Source organism: Falco biarmicus, chromosome 9 (genome assembly GCF_023638135.1).
Source record: "Falco biarmicus isolate bFalBia1 chromosome 9, bFalBia1.pri, whole genome shotgun sequence".
In the NCBI taxonomy this organism is placed as follows: Eukaryota; Metazoa; Chordata; class Aves; order Falconiformes; family Falconidae; genus Falco; species Falco biarmicus.
Genome location: NC_079296.1, coordinates 40,550,739 through 40,573,011, shown reverse-complemented (window position 1 = coordinate 40,573,011; position 22,273 = coordinate 40,550,739). Strand labels below are relative to the sequence as shown.

General features: G+C 38.8%; 1 protein-coding gene across 2 annotated transcripts in view; it reads right to left on the bottom strand.

Moving 5' to 3' along the window:
* The window catches only part of ANK3 (ankyrin 3), a 374,228-nt gene that overhangs the window by 287,631 nt on the left and 64,324 nt on the right, over window positions 1–22,273 (bottom strand). The window contains exon 1 of one of the 2 annotated variants that reach the window (XM_056352835.1): window positions 20,436–21,058. The exons of the other annotated variant lie outside the window; for it this stretch is intronic. Within the exon in view, the coding sequence (XP_056208810.1) occupies window positions 20,436–20,498 (63 nt within the window). The 5' untranslated portion in view covers window positions 20,499–21,058. Of the gene's footprint in view, window positions 1–20,435; window positions 21,059–22,273 lie in introns of those variants that run through there. 2 annotated transcript variants of the gene reach the window in all.

Sequence of the window (22,273 nt, the reverse complement as noted above, 5' to 3'; positions counted from 1 at the left end):
CACTTCTATATTCCCCTGATTCTCAGACCTTTAATGTCTATTGCCTATTCCCTGTTGTTTTAGGCTTTCTGTGTTCTGCTGCCATTTTTTCCTTCTCTGTCCTCCTAGGAGATCTGCCATGTTTCCATTTCTCTGTGCCCTACCATCTCTATCTGAAAGTGCAGTCTCTCAAACACAAACTAGTGCTAGCAGACTAAAGATGGCAAGCTAATGAATACAAAACTGACATTTAAGCTCAGATGCCTGTTGTGAAGATTAGTCTCTTGTTCAACAAATAAACAAGTCATACTTCATTTTCACTTTGGTTTTAGTTGACGTTGCAACTGGCAACTAAGACAAAATGCTGAGATTTTTGTAAGTTTCCTATGGAAGTAAGTAGTGCCATGGAAGCACTAGGAGAAGATCAGACTTTGGTAATATTAACTCAGTAATACTAAATATGCTTATGTCCGCAAAGGCAACAATGCCATATGTGTCATGTCATCAGAAATAATTTGTGCAACTAATAATCCAATATACAGAAGCTTTACTTGAAAAGACTGTTTCAACCTGATGACGGATACAGTTTGAATTTGTCAACTAATTCAGCTGGAAAAATAGTCACAGTGGTATACCAACACTCTTCTTGCCTGGTTTCCCTTTGGCTTTATAGCTCCACGTCCTACTCATGAAGACTTAAGCAGTCCATTTACCCTCTGTGTAGGTATCTGAACACACATCTCCCAGACACCAGACCAAAGCTTCCCCCAATTCAAACCTCTGCCCTGAACCAGCAGATGGTGGATTAAGCATGGAATTTCCACACTGTCCCTGAGGTGGGTCCTTGTTAACTCTGCTGTGAGGACTTTTCTGCTTTGAGATAAAACATTTCTACATGGTGAAAAAAGAAAGTGACATTTGACTTGGGGAATTCAGAACAGAAAGTATGATCCCTATCATGTTATGTGGAGGAAATAATCATGTGCTCATATAAATAATTAACCAAACATTGATGAATATGTTCTCAGACTTCTTTTTTCCTTCTATACATGTTTTAATGACCATTTTGACAAGAAAAAAACCTTCCTTAGCAGATTTATATCACCCCAGTCACACCCTGTAATGGCATCTCTCCGAGGCAGACTAATCAGCTCTGCTTCCTGCCTGCAGTATATTAGGTCATCCTTCCCCTGATAGCCCTGCTCTCTAGTCACACAGGGCACTTCAGACAGACAGCAAGAAGGACAAAACCGTCCTTCTCCAGTCAATCTATATTAAGGGGCTTCCACTGCAAAGCAAAGGAAGTGCTGAAAGAGGATACAAATAGATTAATATCATTACAGCTTGTAAATGATCCTAGAAAATTAAAACCAGTCTGCTGGAAAAACATACAGAGACCGATATGCTACAAGCATCCTCCACAGATCTTACCATGGTAACCAGATTAGCCAAAATGCCTGTATCTGTTAGGTATAGCATTTATATTTGAAAATATTTCCCCCCATTTCTATTACACATAATTCTGCAATTGGGTGAAGGAATTTTAACAGCAGAAAAAATAATAAAGCCTAAAGGAAATATCTTTTTTATAAAGAGTGAAGGAGAGGGAAAGAAAAAGATCTATAACCTGGTTTCTTCACATATTAAGGCCTTCTTGCTACAGAGGTGTCTTAATAAATAGAATAGCTACTCTGAACAATATACATCTTGCATTCCATCACAGATCATAGATATTTTTGTATCTGGGTGTAATGAGATCATTTATTTGGGTAGAGAGTAATACTAATGAAAACACTTGACTATATTTAAACATTACACTGAAACACTATTTCCTCAAAGTTCTTGTACTTGAAATGTATATAAATAATCAACAGTCGGTAGTCAAAATAAGCAAACAGATAAATTACAATGAACACACAAGCAAATATGGTTCTGATTTTTTTTTTCTTCTTTTTAAGCTTTATGGTAAGTTTTCATTGCAGACCAAGTTGAACAGATAATTATAATACCTGCTGTGTTTGTACTCTATGTTGAGCACACCCCTTTAAGCTCACTCGAAGGTCGGGCTTCAATCACACCCTCCAGCTTGCATTTTTCTGGCAGCTTGTGCAGATTTTTTTTTCTGATACCACCATGTCAAAGAGACCAGGCTTCCATCTGTATGCTCCCCTGATATACTTTGAATTTGTCAAAAACACTGCTCTATTTTTTATTTACAGTTCTTTGGTTGTACTAAAGCTGGCAAGTGTGAGGATGTACACTACTAGCTGTACAACAATCCTGTGCTACAAAGCATATAAAGGATCACTCTCGGTGTCAAAGGAGGGAAACAAACCCCAGGGACCATCTGTAACTTCCTGGCTGTTACAGCAGATAAGAATGCCTGCACATTAGAAATATCATGCTGAGGGCTGAGATAATGCCAAGCCCCTCCGGCCACATCTTGCCTGAACACAGCTAGTATTGTGGCGCTAAGCAGGTATGCAACCCAAAACAGAGCACATTTGCACAAAGGATTACTATAGCCCAGGTAAGACATTTTGCAGTTACAAGAGTTTTTATATGACTGGTGTTTGGTTCCTAAATTTCAACTTCAATAAAACATACGTTTCTTGCTTCGCTGTGAGTATGCAGACCTTGCCATTTTTCACAGCATAATTCATCACAAAATAGGCTGCCAGCACTGCCATTTTGTGCTGCCACAGAAGATTTTGCTGAGATAGCCATTAGTGGTAATGCTTATCCTGGCAATGATCATGCTACTGAATAAATTTACTTCCTGTAATTATTTGAATTACTTAAAATTAGTGAAGTGCCAATCATTTGTTCAGCAGGGAGATGCATGTATTTTCTAGCAAAAATCAAAGCAAAGTTGTCATAGTCAACCAAAACAGATTCTTGTCTTTAAATTCCTCTTAGGGTTACAAAACATTTAAAATTAAAAGCCACTTGGGCCTTAGTTAACCAGTCATTTAAGAAAAGTTCTAAGGGGTATGGTTTTAAAATAATGACTATGAAAAACACTTATACATCTTTCTTTAGAATTGCTGTATATTCATTCTTTCTCATATACAACTCACAAAATTCCCCAAAACTACTCTAATTCATTTAGCACTCTTTAGTTATTCAAAAACCATTGGTATGTACTAGAAATATAACACCGTGGAAGAGTGACTAAGTTTTGCGCTGTGGTTACCACCTTTCACTACAGCCTTGCATTGCCTTAGATGCACACCCTTGCCCCTGTGAAGCAGCGGAAGTGTTGGAGGTAAGTCAAAAATGTAAATCCTCACCGGATGAACTATCAGCTGAATTTAAACCCACTGTTGTTATACACCCTCATATCATGTTTACAAGTCATAAGAGGTCCTGGCTGCAAGCAAGCTACTATTTCCTGGGTGTTTACAGAATCAAAAAAAGTGCAAGGGAAAACCCATAGATTTCTCAGCATACAATGAGCAGCTGTTCCTATATTCATAGCAGTTCTTGAATTACCACTTTTAACTTTAATGGACAGTTCAGAGATGAAGGCACAAATATTGCTGAGTAATAGCTGCAGACAGTTTCACCAACCCTATTAATTTCAAATGAACACAACTATAAACAGGAAATTAAAGTAACAGTGTTTGTTAAATGGATATAAACCCCCCACATCTTAATTTCCACGTATTTACACTTCAGGAACAACTACCGCTTACCTTGAAAGGCTGTACCCTCACAGGACCTTGTTTCTACTTTTACGACTACTTGTTGCAGGATACTCCCACAACTAGGGCCGCAAACACTAGTATTAAGGCATCAGCCCTTGTGTGCCTTGTAGATTGTTCTGAGCGGGTGTAAATAGCTACCCAAGTATGAAGGAAATGAATGGCAGATTTGGGTTTGGAAGCAGTATGTCTCTACTTTGCACTACTGTAGATATATAGACAAAGAAAGGCAATAGCATGTCAGATTTAGATGACAACCCACTTCCAAGGCAGATGCCCCAAATCTCTTCTTTTTCCCCTCCTTCACCAAATCATTGATTATTTCTTCTCAACTTGGATATTTTGCAAACACAAACTTGTTAACAGATTCCATTCAAGTGAAGTGTGAAGGTCCCACAAAACCTCCAAAACCTTCAACCCGCAAAAGCTTCAGGTACTAACACCGAAGCTGGAGGAAAAAACAGAAAACATGGCATCTTAGGTTATGCATCATGTGTATTAGCAAAATATTTTTTAGGTTGGTGTTTGTTTTAGTTTTTTTGACTCAGTAGCACAAATATTAGAGTGTTATAGACAACAATCATTTAAACTTATTCTGTAAAGTGGATATTACAAGCACTTTCCTGCTGTAATGGTAGTCGCATTTCTCTTAGCAATGGAAGCATGACAGTTGCCTGAGGTTTGGATTTGGTAATGCTTTACTATGGGAAACAACACAGTAAGATGCAGATAAGGACTCAGTTCTTCCATACTTTCCTCCCAATCCATTGATTTCCATGAACAATATGCTTCTGAGCGAAGACTGAAGCAAAGCTTAAAGTCCAAGTGTCTTTTCCATCCCATGCTTGTTGATTTTTGTTTGTCCCACCCACCAACACCATCACCTGCCCCCCTTCGCTAGAAAGCAAAACAAGGACAGCTTGCCTATCTCTTCGGTTGAATCACAGATAGAATAATAGCTCTGCATTTCTTTTATTGTGGTGAAATATTCACATATTCTACACATGGTTTCTTGGTTAGGGATAAAGACTCATTTTTCCATTAAATTCTGTGTTAAAGGAGTAATGTGTTTATTTGCATCATACTATCATTATATAGAAACCTGACCTTAGAATAAATGTATAATAATAATAATATTGAGTGAATAAGATGACATTTGCTTATTTTTTGGACCTCTTTAATTTCTGCATTAGTGACTACATCCAAGCAGCATACAATATGAATCAAGATATGATTCATTCAGCCATGAATTAATATGCATTAACTTAATGAAAAAAACCTAAAGGTTGTTTAAAAAACTCACCAGGGCGTACATGTTCCAAGGATAAAATGAATCAGTCTACATAAAATTTCAAGACAGTCTCAATCCTGCAACGTGATTGTTTTCAGCTCTTTATGACTTTGGTTTAGATGGAAGGGCTGGGTGCCTGATAACACTTCACAGGACTATTCTCTCTGCCCATGGTTTGTAAGCAACGTCAACAGTCATTCTGACCATGAAAGAAGTCAGGATTTCTCTATCTGATCTTGTTGAGGTTTGAACCAGATCAGTAGCATAGCATGACTTGTTTGGATCCATGTACATGGGCTGATACTGACTTGCATATTTAGCCAACACGTTACCCAGATTTATCTTCATGAGACCTGAGTTCCCCTGCTTAGTCAATCCTCCTACACTATCAGTAGCTTACCACTACCCCAGTCTTATCAAAAGCAATGGGAAAAAACCCTCAAACATTTTGATATAGCATCATCTTTACAGTTTAACAGTTGTACGTAACTCAGCACAAGGGGGCATCATGTAAAGTGATTCCCATTTAAAAAAGGGAAAAGACCACAATGCAACCAAGGTTGAACTTGCACTTGACCTAACACTAACAGCCCTCATCAATCTCAATATAAACTACAGGCTCATTTACTACTGTCATTAATACAGAATCAGGAAGTTACTTACTTAGGAAATATAAGAAAATAACGCAAAAGGCTGCTCTTTTCTGTACAGTCCTGAATGAAGTGGACACTTATATCCTTAGTCCCTAATTAACCTCCAGAATCAATTGATATTTTTGCAGTTTCATTTCATTACACATTCAGCACCATGCTTATGAAGTGGGAACAGATACTCAATCCTTAATGTAGCTTTTTTGATTTTTAAATACACTTTATTTACATGCTTAAATATCCAGGCTTTTAAGACACTGTCTTTTCTGCTGAAATGCACACCCCAGTAACGAGGTGAAAAGTAAAACACAAGACCATATGTAATAGTGGTGGAATACTAAAATTTGCTAAAGGTCCTGAAAAGAAAGATCAAGTCAAACTGTGACTGATTCTTTCAGCCTCTATCCTGTACATGACTGTCTTAACTGCAACAGAGATCTTGATTCAGTTTGTGAGACAGATGACTGGTACAACTGAGTAAGGGGAGAGTTATTCCAGGGATGAAAGCCGCTGTGAGAAGAGGCTTGTCAGAACATTCCATCATGCTCTTCCCAACAGACTGAGCTTAGCTCCAGATGGACATATCACACGTTTTCAGAAATAAAGACAAAAAGTGAAAATATGTTCCAAATAGCTACTTTCTCTCCTCCCCTCCCCCATGCTCTAATTATAAACCCATTCCTAGTTTTGTTGGATTTATCTCTGCATGCACTCTGCGGTATGCCTATCATTATGAATGGCAAAGAATTGCATAATGGCATTGTTCACACTCATTCACAGAAGTGTGCTGTAATGCATTTAAAAAAACCATACAGGCTAAGTTGGGCTAAACAAGTAGCCTGATTTTAAAACTGCTGAACAGACAAGCAACTCCCACTCTTCAGTGAAGCTGCCGAGTGCTCAACACTTGAGAACTAGAGCACTCCGTAATCTCTGCTCCTAGTTTGCCTTCTGCAAATTTTGGCTTTAGACAAGAGGCTATTCAATACTAATCCCTGCCATGGAAGTAAAATAAACAATTTTTGATAGGACTCTGGACTACTCGACGTTTGTGCTACTTATGCAGCTTTGACTCGAAATGTGATGGCAGGTGTAAGGGGCAAATATTTGTGTGCTCACTTTCAACAACCTGTATTACAGCCCTGGATTGTGCCCATGCTCCCCTATATTATATCAAAGTAACCTTTCAAAAAATGTTATTGTATAGCCTTGTTTCACTAGACCTCTTCACTATATCCCTTTAATTTCCAAATCTGAAACAGTAGTTTATGGTCTTTTTTGACATTTTGCACCACAACCCCAGCCCCTCACAGATTAACATTTTGCTGCCTATTTTAGAATGAGTCCTGTCCCTCCCAGCTGTGAAATAGCTTCAAGCAGAAGTAGCAAACATCAGAAAACAAAACAGTAACTGCATTTGACAAAGCCCTCAAACTACATTTTAGAATCTCACAGGCAGAGTGTTATTGTGTATTCATTTTCTAGGTTTTGAGTTGCAGTTAAAGAGGTGATATTCTGGATAAGAGGAAAATGCAGAAGTTAGTGTGGGTTTTTTCTCATCTTTCCAGGACTCCTCATTAGACTGACTGTACAAACACCCCAAATTATTTTATGTGCCTATCTAAATTTCCTTTAATATTTCCAAACTCAGGAGGACTTCTGAAGAATGAAAAAAACCAAAAAGATGACACATACCTGCTCAGTTCTTGTTTCAGACAAGAGTATGAACTCCTGGTTTTAAGAACTTTTGCTTGCTAAAAATGAGTAGTGTTGTTAAGGTAAACATGAAATCAGTAAAATAACGCCATTTTCTTCCAGAGTAATTTTTTTTAAAAAAAAAGGTCTTAAAAAAAAAAGCACACCAACCCTACATAAAGTTTGAATAACTACAAAGAAGAATTGCTGACAATAGTAATTCAAAGTAGTCGCACAGTTCACTGAAATTTGCTGTCCTTTCAGGCTGCCCTACAGAGATTTGGGCAAGATAAGAAAAGGATGTTAATTCAGGACCACTAAGACCGGGATCAATGGCAACCTTGTCATTTTGATTTCTCAGCATGCTCACAGTAAATTCAAAAGGTGAGAAAAAGACCTAAGATGCAATACACAATTTTTTTCCTGAGCTTGCTGTAAGCCATCTTTTACTACCGTGAATATTTTAAATATATACTTTAAATGTCAGAGAACACTACAATGTAGCAAATTGATCTAGCAGATCTACTGGTGTCTAGATACAATTAGGGAAGAAAGGACTGTAAAGGATACACTGACCATTCGTTACCCACATCCTTTGCAAACAGATTTCCCATTCTATTTTGAAGTATATTACAAATTAAACGATAGAATTAAAAGTACATGCAGGACCCAAGGAGGAAAGTAATAACAAAAAGCAGTGAGGTGAGCACTATGAGAACAGAGGGCTCTTGTCTTATCTGCCCAATCCAAATCCCATCCCCGATTCCTGCCCCTGCAAATCACCTGCTGCTGGAAAATGCCACCATTCTAAACGTTCATGGCAATTATAATAAACAACAGAGTTTTAAAAAGGCACAAGGACTAGGATAGCTTGCTAATGCCTATTCCTCCTCCTCTGTGGTGCCCTTGACAGCAGCTGGAGTCACAGCCAGCAGCCTTGCAGGTCAGAAAGGTACCGCTCTTCCTGCACCTCATGGCCTGCCAAAACATGCAAGTGACATACCTCCTCCAGCGCGTTTAAGATTCAAGCTATATTGATTCTCTTTTTAAAGGCAGCCAGCTTGCCTGCCTCATACTCTATCTTATCTAGATCACTAGCCTCCTTTTTCTTACTGCCACTGACATTTGCTGTTATGCATTGGAAGTAATCTACCAGTACCAAGTAGATAGGTTCCTTTCATTAAATATGAATTCCAGAAAGTGAGCCACGTTTAGCTCTAGTGTACATTAGGTGTGGTAAATACCATGCTTTGCAATCTGCTGAAAAAACCACCCACTCCAGAGATTAGGCAGAATCCGTGCTGCCTTCCTCTCACTCTCAGAGCTTCCACTACAGGGAATAGTTTGATGCTGCAGTTCACACAAACTCTTCCTGTCAAGGTCATCACAAAGGGCTGCTGACTGTCCCTCCAAACTGACCCTGCCCACCTTGCATTTGATTTGACATTAGGGTCAGTTCTGCCACAATGGATCTTCCTTAAAAATACATATGTATGTGTACAGAAGTGAAAAACAGAGTCATGAGGCACATCTTGATTTTGTTTTCAAGATGATCTTGTAGCCAGAACCTAAAAGCAGAACTGTATCGAAGTCAGAAAGGCTGGCTGTACAGCGCAGAGTGAAACATTTAATTGTAAAGACATCTTTTGATTTAACAGAACTGCAGATTTTCACATGACTGAAAAGCCTGAGACTTGAGAAGGAATAGGATGGACACCATTCTCTGCTAAATGCATGTGTTTGCATAATACAAAGGAAAGGAGAAGACATGGAGAGAGAGGAAATCCCTGTATTAGTAAGTCAAGCCATAGATATAATCAAGACGCCTAGAAAGGGTAAGGTAAATAGAATATTTATAGTCATGGGCTCCTACTTTCTTACCCAACTTAATAGGAAAGACAGGGAACAGAAGCATGCAGTTAATTTCATGAAACAGTATAGATGCAGCATTGGGAATAAATACAAAGGTTTGGTGCAGTGAAAGAAAAAAGTTAAGGTAGAAGAAAGTAACTTTTCAGTTTTGTTGCATTTGGCTTGTTTTAGCCTGGTTGTTTGGAGGTTAAGCAAAACGCCAGGGGAGCAGTGCAGCAGAGAGCGGGCTTTGCCCACTGCCCACCCCTGGCCTGAGTTACAATGCTGTCCATGGAGCACACATGGGCTCTTACTTCTGGGTCTGGGGAAACTTTTAAAGAAGTTTCAAATCTCTGTCCTGAAAGATAATTTTTAGCGTTTCCAGACAAGTCATATGCTTTTTGGGGAAAAAAAAAATAAATACAGTAATATAGTAATGCTAAGAGGCTCAGCATAAATCTGGTTAGGCTAGCACTTACGTAGCTAGTCAAACTGATTGGTACCTTTGAGAGCTGGGTAAAGACAAAAGTTTAGTTCTTGAATTTAACTGTACTACTGAATTCAATAAAAAAAAAGTTTTTCTCCCATTTAAGAGTTACCCTGAACAGTCACCTGGGATTTTCTCTTCTATTTCTGTTTATTAGCATCACAAATTAGAATGTTTCAAGACATTATTCTACTTTCAAAAGCTCAGCTTTCAGACAAACCACCTACAGGCCTTACTGCAAATACGATACTTCATTATTCTGTATAGTTTCATCGATACCCATGGATGAACAGACATCCTGTTTGGCTTTATTTTAATTACCAACAGTTGATCTTCAAATACTTTCATTTATTGAGTTACTAAGTTGCTGCATTTATTGCATTACTAAATATGAGGTCCCATAACAAAAAAATCTTTACAATTTTAAACACTCCTCGGAATTTTCACATTTTTTAGAGTATCTCTTCCATACTGTATATCTAAAAAAAAGCTGGCTGCTGAAATCTGCTTTAAGAACATGACTGTGAGAACCCAATTTAACACAAGTTTGCTATAGATGCTTTGAAACCTTTTCTCTCAAATACTGTGCTAGTAGATGGTTACAATATTACCACAGTAAACACCATCCTTACATTACCTTTTATATTCCTAATAAAGTATCAGTAAAATAAGCAGGTTTTGATTAGCTAACTCAAACTATTTTGATTCAGAGCCATATCTTCCTTGTTATATACATTAGCTCTCTGGTTTTTGTTACTCTAAAACTATTACTATCCTTATCCTCACAATACTTCTACGCTTTTATTTAATAAAGACCAATAATACCTTTATATGTTCCACAGACACATTCTAAAATAATATAAAACTATTTTCATCTGGGACTGTCCCTTTCCATATATGAGACACATTTTAGGTATGTTAAAGAATGACTCTCCCGGCTATAAAAGCAAAGCTGCTTACTGATTTCATCTGCCTAGGAAATACTTCTTCCTAGTTTTACCTTCCAAAACCATTTCAGCTAATGTTCCTAAGGACAGAAAATTTTTTCTTACCAGATAGCAAAGAAGTGTCAAGAAATTGTACATAACGGGTGTAGAAGGGTCTCTAACAAGGGACACAGTGTAACAAAAGTAATAATGAAGGGAAAGAGGTTAATTGCTTCCATTGTCACTTGTACTCATCAGTTCATACATTCTTTTGAAGAAGCTGTACAAGAATTGTGTAATGAACATATATGAAAAGCACGAAATGTTTCAAACTAAACTTGCTTGAAAACTGAATGTTAAACAAAAACATTTATATAAGAAACCACTCTGTACCAAACAGGCTTAAATTTGTGTTGCCTGGATGACCGAAATAGCTGGATCCTACCATGGTTTAGGGTAGACCGACATCCCCATATTTAGATTTTTGTATAATAAAACAACACATACAAAACCCCTCTCTGGGATGTCTCTTTCAGACTCAATAGAGTATGAGTGGAACCAGCCACCAGAATTACACAGACCATCTTTGATAATAAAGTCTCAGCTGAAAAACCAAAAGTGACACTGCTCTGTTTGCTAAGGCAAATAGATAACTCCACACTGGCATTCTACTGCAAATATTAATTACTAATTAGTAACGATACTGCCTCCCAACTACACACAATAGTAATTAAGTAAACAAAATTACAGGTCTGATTAGGGGAGCAGAGAAAAGGGGAAGAGAGTCCTCTGCCTCACTTGCATAGCATTAGCCCCATCTGACTAGGGCACACAGGAATCCTTGAGCACTCTGCTTGAGGTTTCTGTGTTCTGCATTTACATCTCTCACACACAGCTGAGATTTTGCCTGAAGGTGGTCATCTCCATCAGGATAAATTTCGTCCTCACCCCATGTAGCGCCTCCTGGTTTAGAGTGCTTTAGCAAAGATTATTTGATCTCAGACCCTGCAAGATCAGTATATCCATATGCTTTTAATATGCAAACAAGCACAGGCACAGGCACAGCCCCAGCCAAAGGTACCCAAGCAAAAAAAATCTGGAAACCAGCAAAAGAGGGCTAATGCCCTGTCCCTGCTTCTGCCCAGGGAAAAAAACCAAAAAAATGGACAGATCTTCTGAAAACCCCACTTCCTCCACCACTTTCTCCTTTCCCAGATTATCCTTATCCCCATTTACTCCCTTGATACAAATGTCAAGCTAATTACAAATTTCCAGCATGCTAGAATCGTTCAGATTAACAGGGTCTCATCAGTACTGTGCATCCTACATATGTTCAGGATCTTTTCAGAAAGATTCTTACTTTATAGTTTAGAAACCGACTAACAGAAATAAGTGATATGGCCTTGATTAAAAGCATCAGTCACCCCTTGACTAAGACGATCTCCTTAAAAACGCCATTAGGGGAAGTGACACAAATACCAGGTAGTACAGCAAAGTGTTGGTGTTCTTTTCAACTTTTCTTTTTCATATTATTTCACTAAGAAAAAAATTGAAATCAATAAAATTGCTCACTGCAGATTATTCCATGAATGACACATCCAAAAAGAGAAGGAACACAGCTTGCAGTGATCTATTCATTCTGACATTGATATAAGCTTACATCAAGCTAGAAGAAAAACATCACACACACATCAGCAATACACAATGGTTATATAACCGTACTACCCCAAAAAACATTATTTCCCCTAAACACAACTTTTAAACACAACTATGTGTTTCCCTTTTAAACATTTAAACATTATTTCCCTTTTAAACACAACTATGAAACAAACTTAATGGTGAACAACATGAAGCACCACATTGCTTTATATTACTTCCTTTCACAACATAATGACTCCTTAAAAAAAAAATTTATTCAGACAAATAAATTCTTGTTTACATTCACAAATTGCTAAAGCACTAATGAGAATTCTCAAAATCTTTCATATCCACAAACCTGAAACAAACCTGTGATGGTAACACTTTAAGTGTCTTACATATACTTACTTATGCATTTAATTTAGACATAAGACACGGTGTGTATTACATATCAAAGAAATGCTAAAGAAAATATCCCATGTGTCATATTTCCCATCCAGCCACTTCATCCCTCTTCTTCATTGTTAAGGGAAAAAGGCTAGGTTTGCCCTGTACTGTTTTGGAAATGAAAGGATAGCAAAGTTCACGCTTGTTTCAGTTTATCCAGAAAATACTTACAACTGACAGACCCAGCACCCAGACATGAGTGGAATGCAACAGCCTGCACCTCTATTAGCAAGCTAGAAAATAATTGGAAGACAATGTGGAGATTATTACTACTTCCATAAAGTATTTAACTATTGCTCGTATTCCAAACTTGACATCTGAGGTGTTTAGAAAAGTGACCAGGGTGAATTCATTATATTGTTGGTTTGATCAGATACTAAAAGCTTCATCACTTGAAATAAGGACCTAACACCAATTTAATAAAATGTTTTTATATAGCATTAAGACTTAAAACCTGACACTGAACATATCTGGCAAGTGTAAGATCCAACAGCTAGACATGGTACCTTGGCTCCAGCATTTGCTATGAATACAGGGCTTTAAAAACGTAAGAAAAAACCCTCTATTTTTTCAGCTTAAACCGTAAATTGCCTACTTTGCTAATTATCTCTTCCTTACTAAGATACATTGGTACTTTCAACAAAAACGTGATGGAGCTAGTTCCCTCCTAGCAGGGTGTTGGCTCTCTCTAGGCCCTGAAACTGCAGAGCACCATCCTCTGCTCCTGCCTGCAGTCAGCCAGAGATGAAGGAAAGTTGCAGGTTCTACCGCCACCTCCAGAAAGTGGAAGTGAGGTAAACAGAGGAACAAGGCCATGCCCAGTAAGGGTAACGTGGATGTACAGGTTATTGTCTGGAAGTCAAAGGGTGGTGCCAAGATGTATTCAGTTTACTCCATCTGTAATTGACAGATTGATAGAAGTATTTCTAATTGAAGATACAACCATTGCATAAATGTGATAAGCATTTTAACACCTACTAGACCTACCTAGGTGCTCTCATTAAGACCTACTAAATTCTACCATTGCATCAGTCACAGGGTTTAGAAAAAAAGAAATCCCAGATGCTAAACAAAGACCCTTTTTTCAGGTTCTAAGGAACCTGTAAAAGGTCTCTATATGACTCTAAGTTGAAGTTGGAGCAAGCTGAAGTTTGCACAGTGGTTTCATAAAGGACTATTACATAAACTTTTATATCAATTCCTGTCCCACTGATGACTGCAAAACTGCAGTATGTAACTAAAGCTGATCCACTGTGTCTTTTCTAGCACAAGCCCACTTTCTCTAATCCAATCTAACTGTAACCTAATTGTACCTAAAACGAATTACTGCAAAGGAGACAACCTGACCTGGACTGTAAGTGCCCAGCTTATGGAGCAGAAGGCACTGGAAGTCCTCCAACTGAAGCATTAGGCACCAGCAATGACCCACATGCAGCCCATCCTGGAAGACTGCCTGTTGCACTCGCACTTTGCACACTGCACCTGGGAGAGGCCACCAAGGAACCAGACCTCACATGGGGCCTTGGTCCTTCGGATGATACAGGCTCTGTCCTAGAGATGGAAACCCACTATAAAGTGTCCAGTTCAACGTGAGGGAAGTGTTGGGAGAACAGGAGATTCAACCCAAAAACAGACTCAAGCCATCAGCTTCCTGATGGAGGACACGTGGTGACTGGAAGGCACATGAGGAAATGCTGCAAAAGAAACTGAGGAAGGAAAAGGCAAAACAGGCCTCAGAACGAAGACAGCATGGGGAAAGGACTGGTCCTACAGCAGCTGGGAACATGGGTCATTGAAACAAGGGGAAAATCCCCACAAAGGAAGCAAAACTTGATGAACACAGAGGAAACAAAATAAAATCAGCTGAAGCATTTATCCATGCTATCCACAATTTTATTTCTGCTTCCTAGACCCACCCTTCAGGAGGACAAGGACTGTTCACACCTGAATTTTCTGGAAAAAACACTCAAAACTGTAGGATGAACTTATGCCACAGGATCTGAGAACCTCCCTCAGGTTTCATGCTCTCACAAGATTTAGGATTCCTCTGCTAAAAAAAACATGATAAAAAAATAAAATCACTGTCTTTTCAGCAAGAGTGGTAATTTAACAGCAAATGGAAAGACTGTCACTCAGGTTACAAGTTGTCACTTATCTACAGAGCTTATTATGTTAAAAATTCAGTAACATAACACACCTTGCTGTTTCATTTCATATAGACTATGACAATAACATGTACTTACAATCTTTTAACCATATATACCTAGGGGCTAGGAGCTGTTGACTAATACTATTGAAGTTAGGTAATGTCAATGAAGATTTTTTCCAGGGAAAACAAACATTTGAAATGGCTCATTTCAAATCAATAAGATGCTTAACTTGCTATTAAATATGCTTTATTTCATTCCAGTCTGATAAAAGAAAAACAGTAATATTATTATGTATCAAAGTGATTCCAGTCAAGATGACAGGATTCAATGCATTTTAACTTTCTGGGGTAATTCAGAAAACTGTAAATGGCAAGAAAATGTAAATGCATTTGATTCAAAGAAACACTATTTTAATGCCTGAAGTTTTAGAAAACACCACAAATAAGAACAGTCATAATCATTGAAAACATTTTTTATTCTACTGTTCTTGGACTTTTACTATTTGGATATGCAAATGAGGAGTATCTTCCAGAAGTTCCAGGTGCTTTTTGTACTTTGGTTTTTCTTCTCTATCTTCTGAAAATATGAGGTTAGGAGTTTATCACATCAATAAAATGGACATTAAAGATGAACAAGTAGAATTTGTCAAGCAAGGCCAAACAAATCTGTTTATCATGCCACTGAATTAGATTTTCAGCATAGGATGCATTGACATGTTAAGGTTTAAGACCATCACCACAGAGTCAAATTTACATCTGTAAGAACCACTTCTCATCCATAGAACCCTGAAATTAACAACATAGTGTAAACCTTATTTACCAAGACAAGACACAGTTTCCTTGTACAGTCTTTTTGCATTTTATTTCACAAATCTAAGCAGATTTTCATTTCTCAGCTTCTCAGGAATAAACCAAATTTAGAAATCAATTTACACTCCAAGTAATAAGTTAGTTTTATGAATAAATTAAAAGTGAAAAAAATCTTGAAGAGTCTACTATGAACATTTTGTTTACCATTAGCAATGGGTACTTCTCCACCAGGAGCAAACAGTAGTGAATATTCTCCCCCAATAATCAAAATGTGTGTGAGAACTAAGGACAGATAAACATGGCTTATTAAAGCAACCAACTCAGTAAATCTAGTTGTAAAAGACAGCTTTGAAAGAAGTGTGACACCACCATGAATCTGAGAAACAAAACACCATTTCTCATCTTGTCGTGACAAAAATTGGTCTTCACAGGTGCTGAGTAACAATGACCAGAAGTCCCACTGTAATCATACACACACAGATGAATCATGTGACCAGATGAGGATGAAATGCCAAGACCTCAGGCCCCCTAACATTGTCCCAGTTGAAATCAGTGATGTTATTTCAGTAGAGGCAAGCTTTGTCTATTAAGGGCATGATCCTGCCTGCTCCATGGGACAACAAGAGGGACAACTCTTCTCCCAGACCAATACTGATATTGCATTTCTACAACAGTAGGGAATGGCTTCTCACACCTGAGAACCTCTGACCTCTCAGTGTCCTCCCACACACACACACAAACACTCCTTGAAGTTTCTCATCCCAATAAAGACACGCTGCTGTGTCAGATTTTCAACTGTATGCAGTACAGTTGAAATACAACAGAATACAACAGAAGAGTACCTCCAGAGACAGCCACTAATGCTGCTGAGTCAAACCTTGGAGTTCAGACAGAGCAAATACTCCCTGGCGGAAATTGCAAAGTGTGTTCCCAGCACAGTGAGCCCAGGCTACTGGCTCAAGAAAAGTGGATTGAGCTAAACCTTGTATTAGTCCAAAAATCATGATGTTGGCCGCCCTAAACATTTTGACCCCAAGCACTGATTTCAATCTGCGGCATAAGCAGCTTGCTTCTCTCCCTGCATAGCATATTCGTATTTTGCACAAAGCAATAGAACACAATGCTGAAATCATACCATGGTGATCAACTAATTAAGGCAGCAAGGCGAATTAATACACAGATTACTCTAGAATCACATTAAGAGTTCAGCATGAGTTCTCTCCTGGGTACATTTAAGAATAAACTTTTTAGACATTTTGGTTAGGAGTTTCCATTACTGATTTGTGCTACACATATACTGAAAGACAAAACAGCACATTAATTGTGCGAGTGGCTTGAAGATCTTAGAGGGCACAGGGGAAGAGGGAAACAAAAGATTCCCCAAAACAAAAAATATGCATTTGCAGTGAAGCTTCTGGCATGAGAGCTTAAGGTGACATTTCCTACTACACAAGTGACTGGTACCCAGCAAATAACTGTAAAATTAAACTGAAAGAAAAAAGTCTTCTACTATAGAAGTTTTGAGCTGGTCTAATTTATTTCTTGTTCATGCATTCCTGATTCTCTTTTAAAGCTTCAGAGGACCACAAATATTTTCATAGCTGATCTCATGCTGGTAGTTTGAAGAAGAGACAAAAATACTTCTTTTTTGTTAAAAATCAAAACACAGCTTACATCTCTAGTGACAGCCAAGCGCAATGCCCTTCTGAAATAGAGATTCAAAAATTTACTGAAAAGTGATGACAAACATACAAGATAAAGCCACTCCATAACGCCTAGGGATTCAACTTGACAGTTTCAAAACACTGACTCTGTAAAATCATGGCTGGAAATTGCAGGACAACTGAAGCTCAAGTGCAAGAGGCACAGGCTGCTGGTAGAGCAGAACCCTGAAGGATGGAACAGAGAAACTAATTAGGCTTCTGATTCCATCAGAGTTAATCCTGTTCCGTGTAGCCTCAGCAATAAATATTGATGTGGTGTCTTCATCATCCTTTGAAAGCTGTATCCCTACTTAATCCTATAGTGCTAAACACAATATTGTTCTGCTTTCATCTAAATTGTCCACCCTTTAAAAAAAAAATAATCTCAGTGACACCTCCCAATTTGTTTCTTATTTTCATCCTCTCCATCTGGATTGGTATTTTCAACATACTTGGGGGAAATCTGCTTTTGCTGATCTGTTCTGAATGCACAGTTATTGCATGTCTTTGTTCTCAGAAGGGAGACATCGTTTGCCAGGTTAAGGGTTGGTTTTGTGGTACATCCTAATCACACAACTCTGGAAAATCAGAACACACACTACTGACTGTGGTTTCCCTATAGCAAACCGTGTGATCTCTCCATTGCTGTCGTCCTCCTCTTCCTGTAGTTTTATTTCAGAAATTGTGTAAAAACAGGAAAAACAAGAGTTGCTGAAGAGGGTATAGGATATGAATGGGTACCTCAGCAGTCAAAGAGAAGAAGGAGACTCAGCTCTGAAGATAAATGCGACAGAAGGCGAGGGAAAGGCTAAATATGGAGAAAGCACAGCTGCCAAGACAGGAACTATCCGAAGAGAACAGGAAGGCAGCCATGGAAATACCCAGTTCAGGATACCTACATTTAGGATGGACAGGTGGTGTAACTCACTGGAATCCCAGACCCAGTTAAGCTTTCACCTGGCTCAGGAGTTTACAGCCAAACACCATTTGTTTATCAAACTCTTCTTGGAGAGCATTCTGGAGTTAACTAAGTGCTTCTTCACTGGCCATTCAGAGATTCATCTTCTGAATCAAAACAGTGCACTTAAAACCCTCCCCAATGAACTGAAAAGGGAAAATTTCTACTGGGACCAGAAGAAATGTCTGCTTCTTGTTTAAAAAAGCAGAGTAGTTTACTTGCCATTGGACACATTCTGGCTGAAGCCTGTGTTTAGCATTGACACGTGAGCAGCCTTAATGTGCCCTAGTCACAAGGGACACACCTCATCCTGATGCAGCATATCACAGCAGTCTCAACGATTCCAACAGCACGAAGAAAAATCAGACAGAGCAGTGAAACAACACTTTCTGCAGGTTTAAAAAGCTCTAGTCACTCCATATTGAAATGTAAGGTTTGCAGTCACGCCCTAGTGTCAGCTACAGCTCACGTAGTGAAGCTCAACGCACAGAGAAGGGCAGGCTTTACCGTTACTTCGCAAGACATCAACTGAGTGCTGTGCCATTGGCCTCCAATGCTCACAGCAGCGGCTCACAAACATAAACGTGTCTGACAGCTTCCCCCACCCGCCTCCCCCAAGACCAATGACACACTGTACCCATCAGCAGAGGGTGGATTTGGACAGGGCACCTGTGGCCTCCTGCCCACAGAGAATATCACCTTCATGAGGAGAAGATACAGGTAGATTTATTCAAGCCATTGCTGGAATAACAGGTGAGACTCCAAACTTGGCTTAATCCTAAATCACCTGGGCTGCTCTGCCTTGCTGGCTGTTGGGTTGGTCCTCCACAAGACATGGATTTATGTGAGTTTAAACCATAAAACTTGATGTGTGGTATAGAACTACAGCTATGTTGTTGAACACCATAAAAATAGTTTGTATAATATAGTAAAAAATATTAACGTAGTCAAAATTTAAAACCCACCCCAGAATTTAGTTGTAGACAATCTTCTCGTCCTGAGGCAATCTATCATAACTGACGGAAGCATTTTGTCTGTTAGGAAGGTATCCTAATTCACCATTGAAAGTGATTTCAATTATATTTTTCCCTGCTTCCTTCCAAAAGCTGCTCTTTGCAGTTCTGAGAGAATAGAAGGGCCAATCTGGTTTAATTTGCTTTTTCAACAATCTATACTGAATCCTTCACCAAGGAAATGGATTAACTATGATGCTGTCATACACTTTCATGTGGTAGGAAGGCAAACATACACTCAGAAAATAAAGGGTGGGAGTCTGAGTACATTCTATGCAACAATGATAAACCTTTCAGACGTGTTTTTCTACAGTGCTCAAGGAAAACTGCATTATAAATTAATATACTGAGTTAATATTTATGAGTGAGAAGTACCTGAAGAAGTCAGCTTCCTAAATTTAACAATCCAACTCTTGGGTGTAAACACGTGAAAATAATCCATTTCACAATGGGAAGGGAAATTACATGGAATATCAAGAAAGCAAAAGACTGCAATGTAGAAGGTAATAATCAAATCTGTCTTTCTAAGCACACTCTTAAGCAAAAGACCTGAACCATAACATAAATTAGTTCCACTGAAACTGGAATTTTATGCCAGAGTTTAGTTTAATCACAATATTTCCAAGTCCCCAAAAATATATAAAACTGATCAAAGTGGCATACAGTAAAAAAACGTAGCTTTTTAAAAAGTAAAAGCTTATTGTAAAACAGGCTTTTCTTAGCAATGTCCATAATATTCATTTACAAGAGCACATGTTGATTATCAGTTGCTCCCTCAAGAAAGGCTTCATTTTAGATACTTGTTTACTTGTTAACCCTGTGTTTGGAATACACTATGAAAACTATAACCACATTGAAATTCTATAACTAACATATACTTAAATACTGGAATATTTAAATAATACAAAACAACTGAGTTGTGATGGTATTACTGATTCTAGCAAAGAACACACCCATCACCATGTAGCATAAACAAAACCATCCTGATCCTACCATCATTTTTATTCTAAGCAAATTATCAAACCAAAGCCACCTCACACCCAGAAGCAAACTGCTAGAACACAAAATGACTGAAGGAGAAAAAAAAAAAAAAAAAAGGCATTACAGCAGACTGTCTGTACAGGGAGTTACCTTTTTTCCTTTCTTTTTCCTGTGAGCTGGTTTAGCATTTTTCTCCTTTGCTTCTTCACTCATTTTTCAGCAGGTAAATACACAGGGGAAGGGAAATAAAAGATATCACTGCTTGTATTCCAACATGCAAAGCCACTGCAAATATTCACAGCACGGTAACCAAAGTCCATCTGCTGACGTTTCTCAGACAAGTAATAGAATAACTGCTTTTTAAAGGCAGTCTCTGCTCCTCCTGCACAGCCTTGAATTGCTCATAGCCTTGCTCTGTTTTCCTCTGTGAGAAACTGGGTGTTCTCACATCAGCCTGATTCCTCCAAAGAAAAGCAGTTTTCCTCTCATTCTTAACTAGCCTTTGCTCCTAAGATCTTGTCAACGTTTTCTAGCTTGGTCATCCACGGCGATTCCAGTCTCTTAAATGGGGTTGATGAGCCACACAGAAATTAGCTGCAGACGGCTGACAAGTCTGAGAAGCATTCACCAGCGGATGATTTGTCGTTTCTTGCAGACAGAGAAAGTGAACCTGAATTGCTCCGATTGCCGGTCGCGTACAATACCGACATGTGTTGAATGCATCAGGGCATACCAGAAAAGGAAGCCTCCAAGAGTGATAAAAGATCAGGTTACTGGATCTTAAAGCCACTCCCAGGCAGATTCAAACAATAAAAGGCACAACACGCTGCTGAAGAAATTGCTAGATGAGATGTTTATGTTTTCAACAGCCCCATATCCCCCATCCAAATGACCTGCAAATTGCCACTCTGAACAATAAGGTTTATGATATTAATTATTCATCTCAAAAGCAGCAACAATATTTCAGCAAAACACCTATTTACAACTATTGCTGCCTGAGGGAGCTTGCTCCTCCCTTGTATGCCTGTTCCTATGACAAGATTTATACGGTCTCTCTACTAAAGCAGCTCTCACAGAAGTGTTACGTGCTTCATGTATGTGCACGACTAGCAGGTTACAGATCATGTTTCCACATGCTGTGACCTACTCTGCAGAATGCTTTGGCTACTTCCCTACAAGTCTCACGGAAAAAAAAATCAGGAGAGGTCAGGGACTTCATTGCAATAATTCTCCCCCCTCTGTGCCCATTAAGACACATTACACACAACCTGCACATTACCGACAGCCATGACAGCAGTCATTCAACACGTGCCTTGATTATGTCATCACCACATTTAAGACTATGCACCTCTTTTCAGGTATGTCCACAGATTCCTACATCGACCTTGCTCCTTAGGAGCTCTACCCTGCCGCCAAGCTAGCTGGGGGAGGGTGAGGTCGTGGGGTAGAACTGGTATCAGACATCACTCAATAGCCCCATCCATTGCATTCATACTGTAGGCCTGGGTTACCAAAACACTATTTTGCCCATTTCTGAGGACTCTAGTCACATCAGAGGTGCCAGGTGACAATGAGGGGGGTTGTTTTGTTGTGGGGTTTTGGTTTTTTGTTTTGTTTTTAAACAGGTAGCCTCCAGTTAACACATGGTTTGCTTGGGGGAGATGGAGGTCCATATCAGGATCCTCCTGCCTCCTATCTTTTCACATTCTTCCCACCCTTCACCCTAATTTAAGTAGTTTTTTCAGTCATGACAACCAACATGCATACCATAGACTAAGAAAAGATTTAATGCACCGATTCATAATGCTATTGGCCTCAAAGCTTTCTCCTTGTATCACTCTCTACAAAAGAATTTCAGCAAGCAACCACAACAGCACCATCACTCAGATGCTGTTTTCTGTATATTGGCAACAAGTTCTTGTGCTTACAGTCTTCATGTGCTGGAAACAAACCGGTGGCATCTGAACCTGGGACTCCAAACTAGGGAG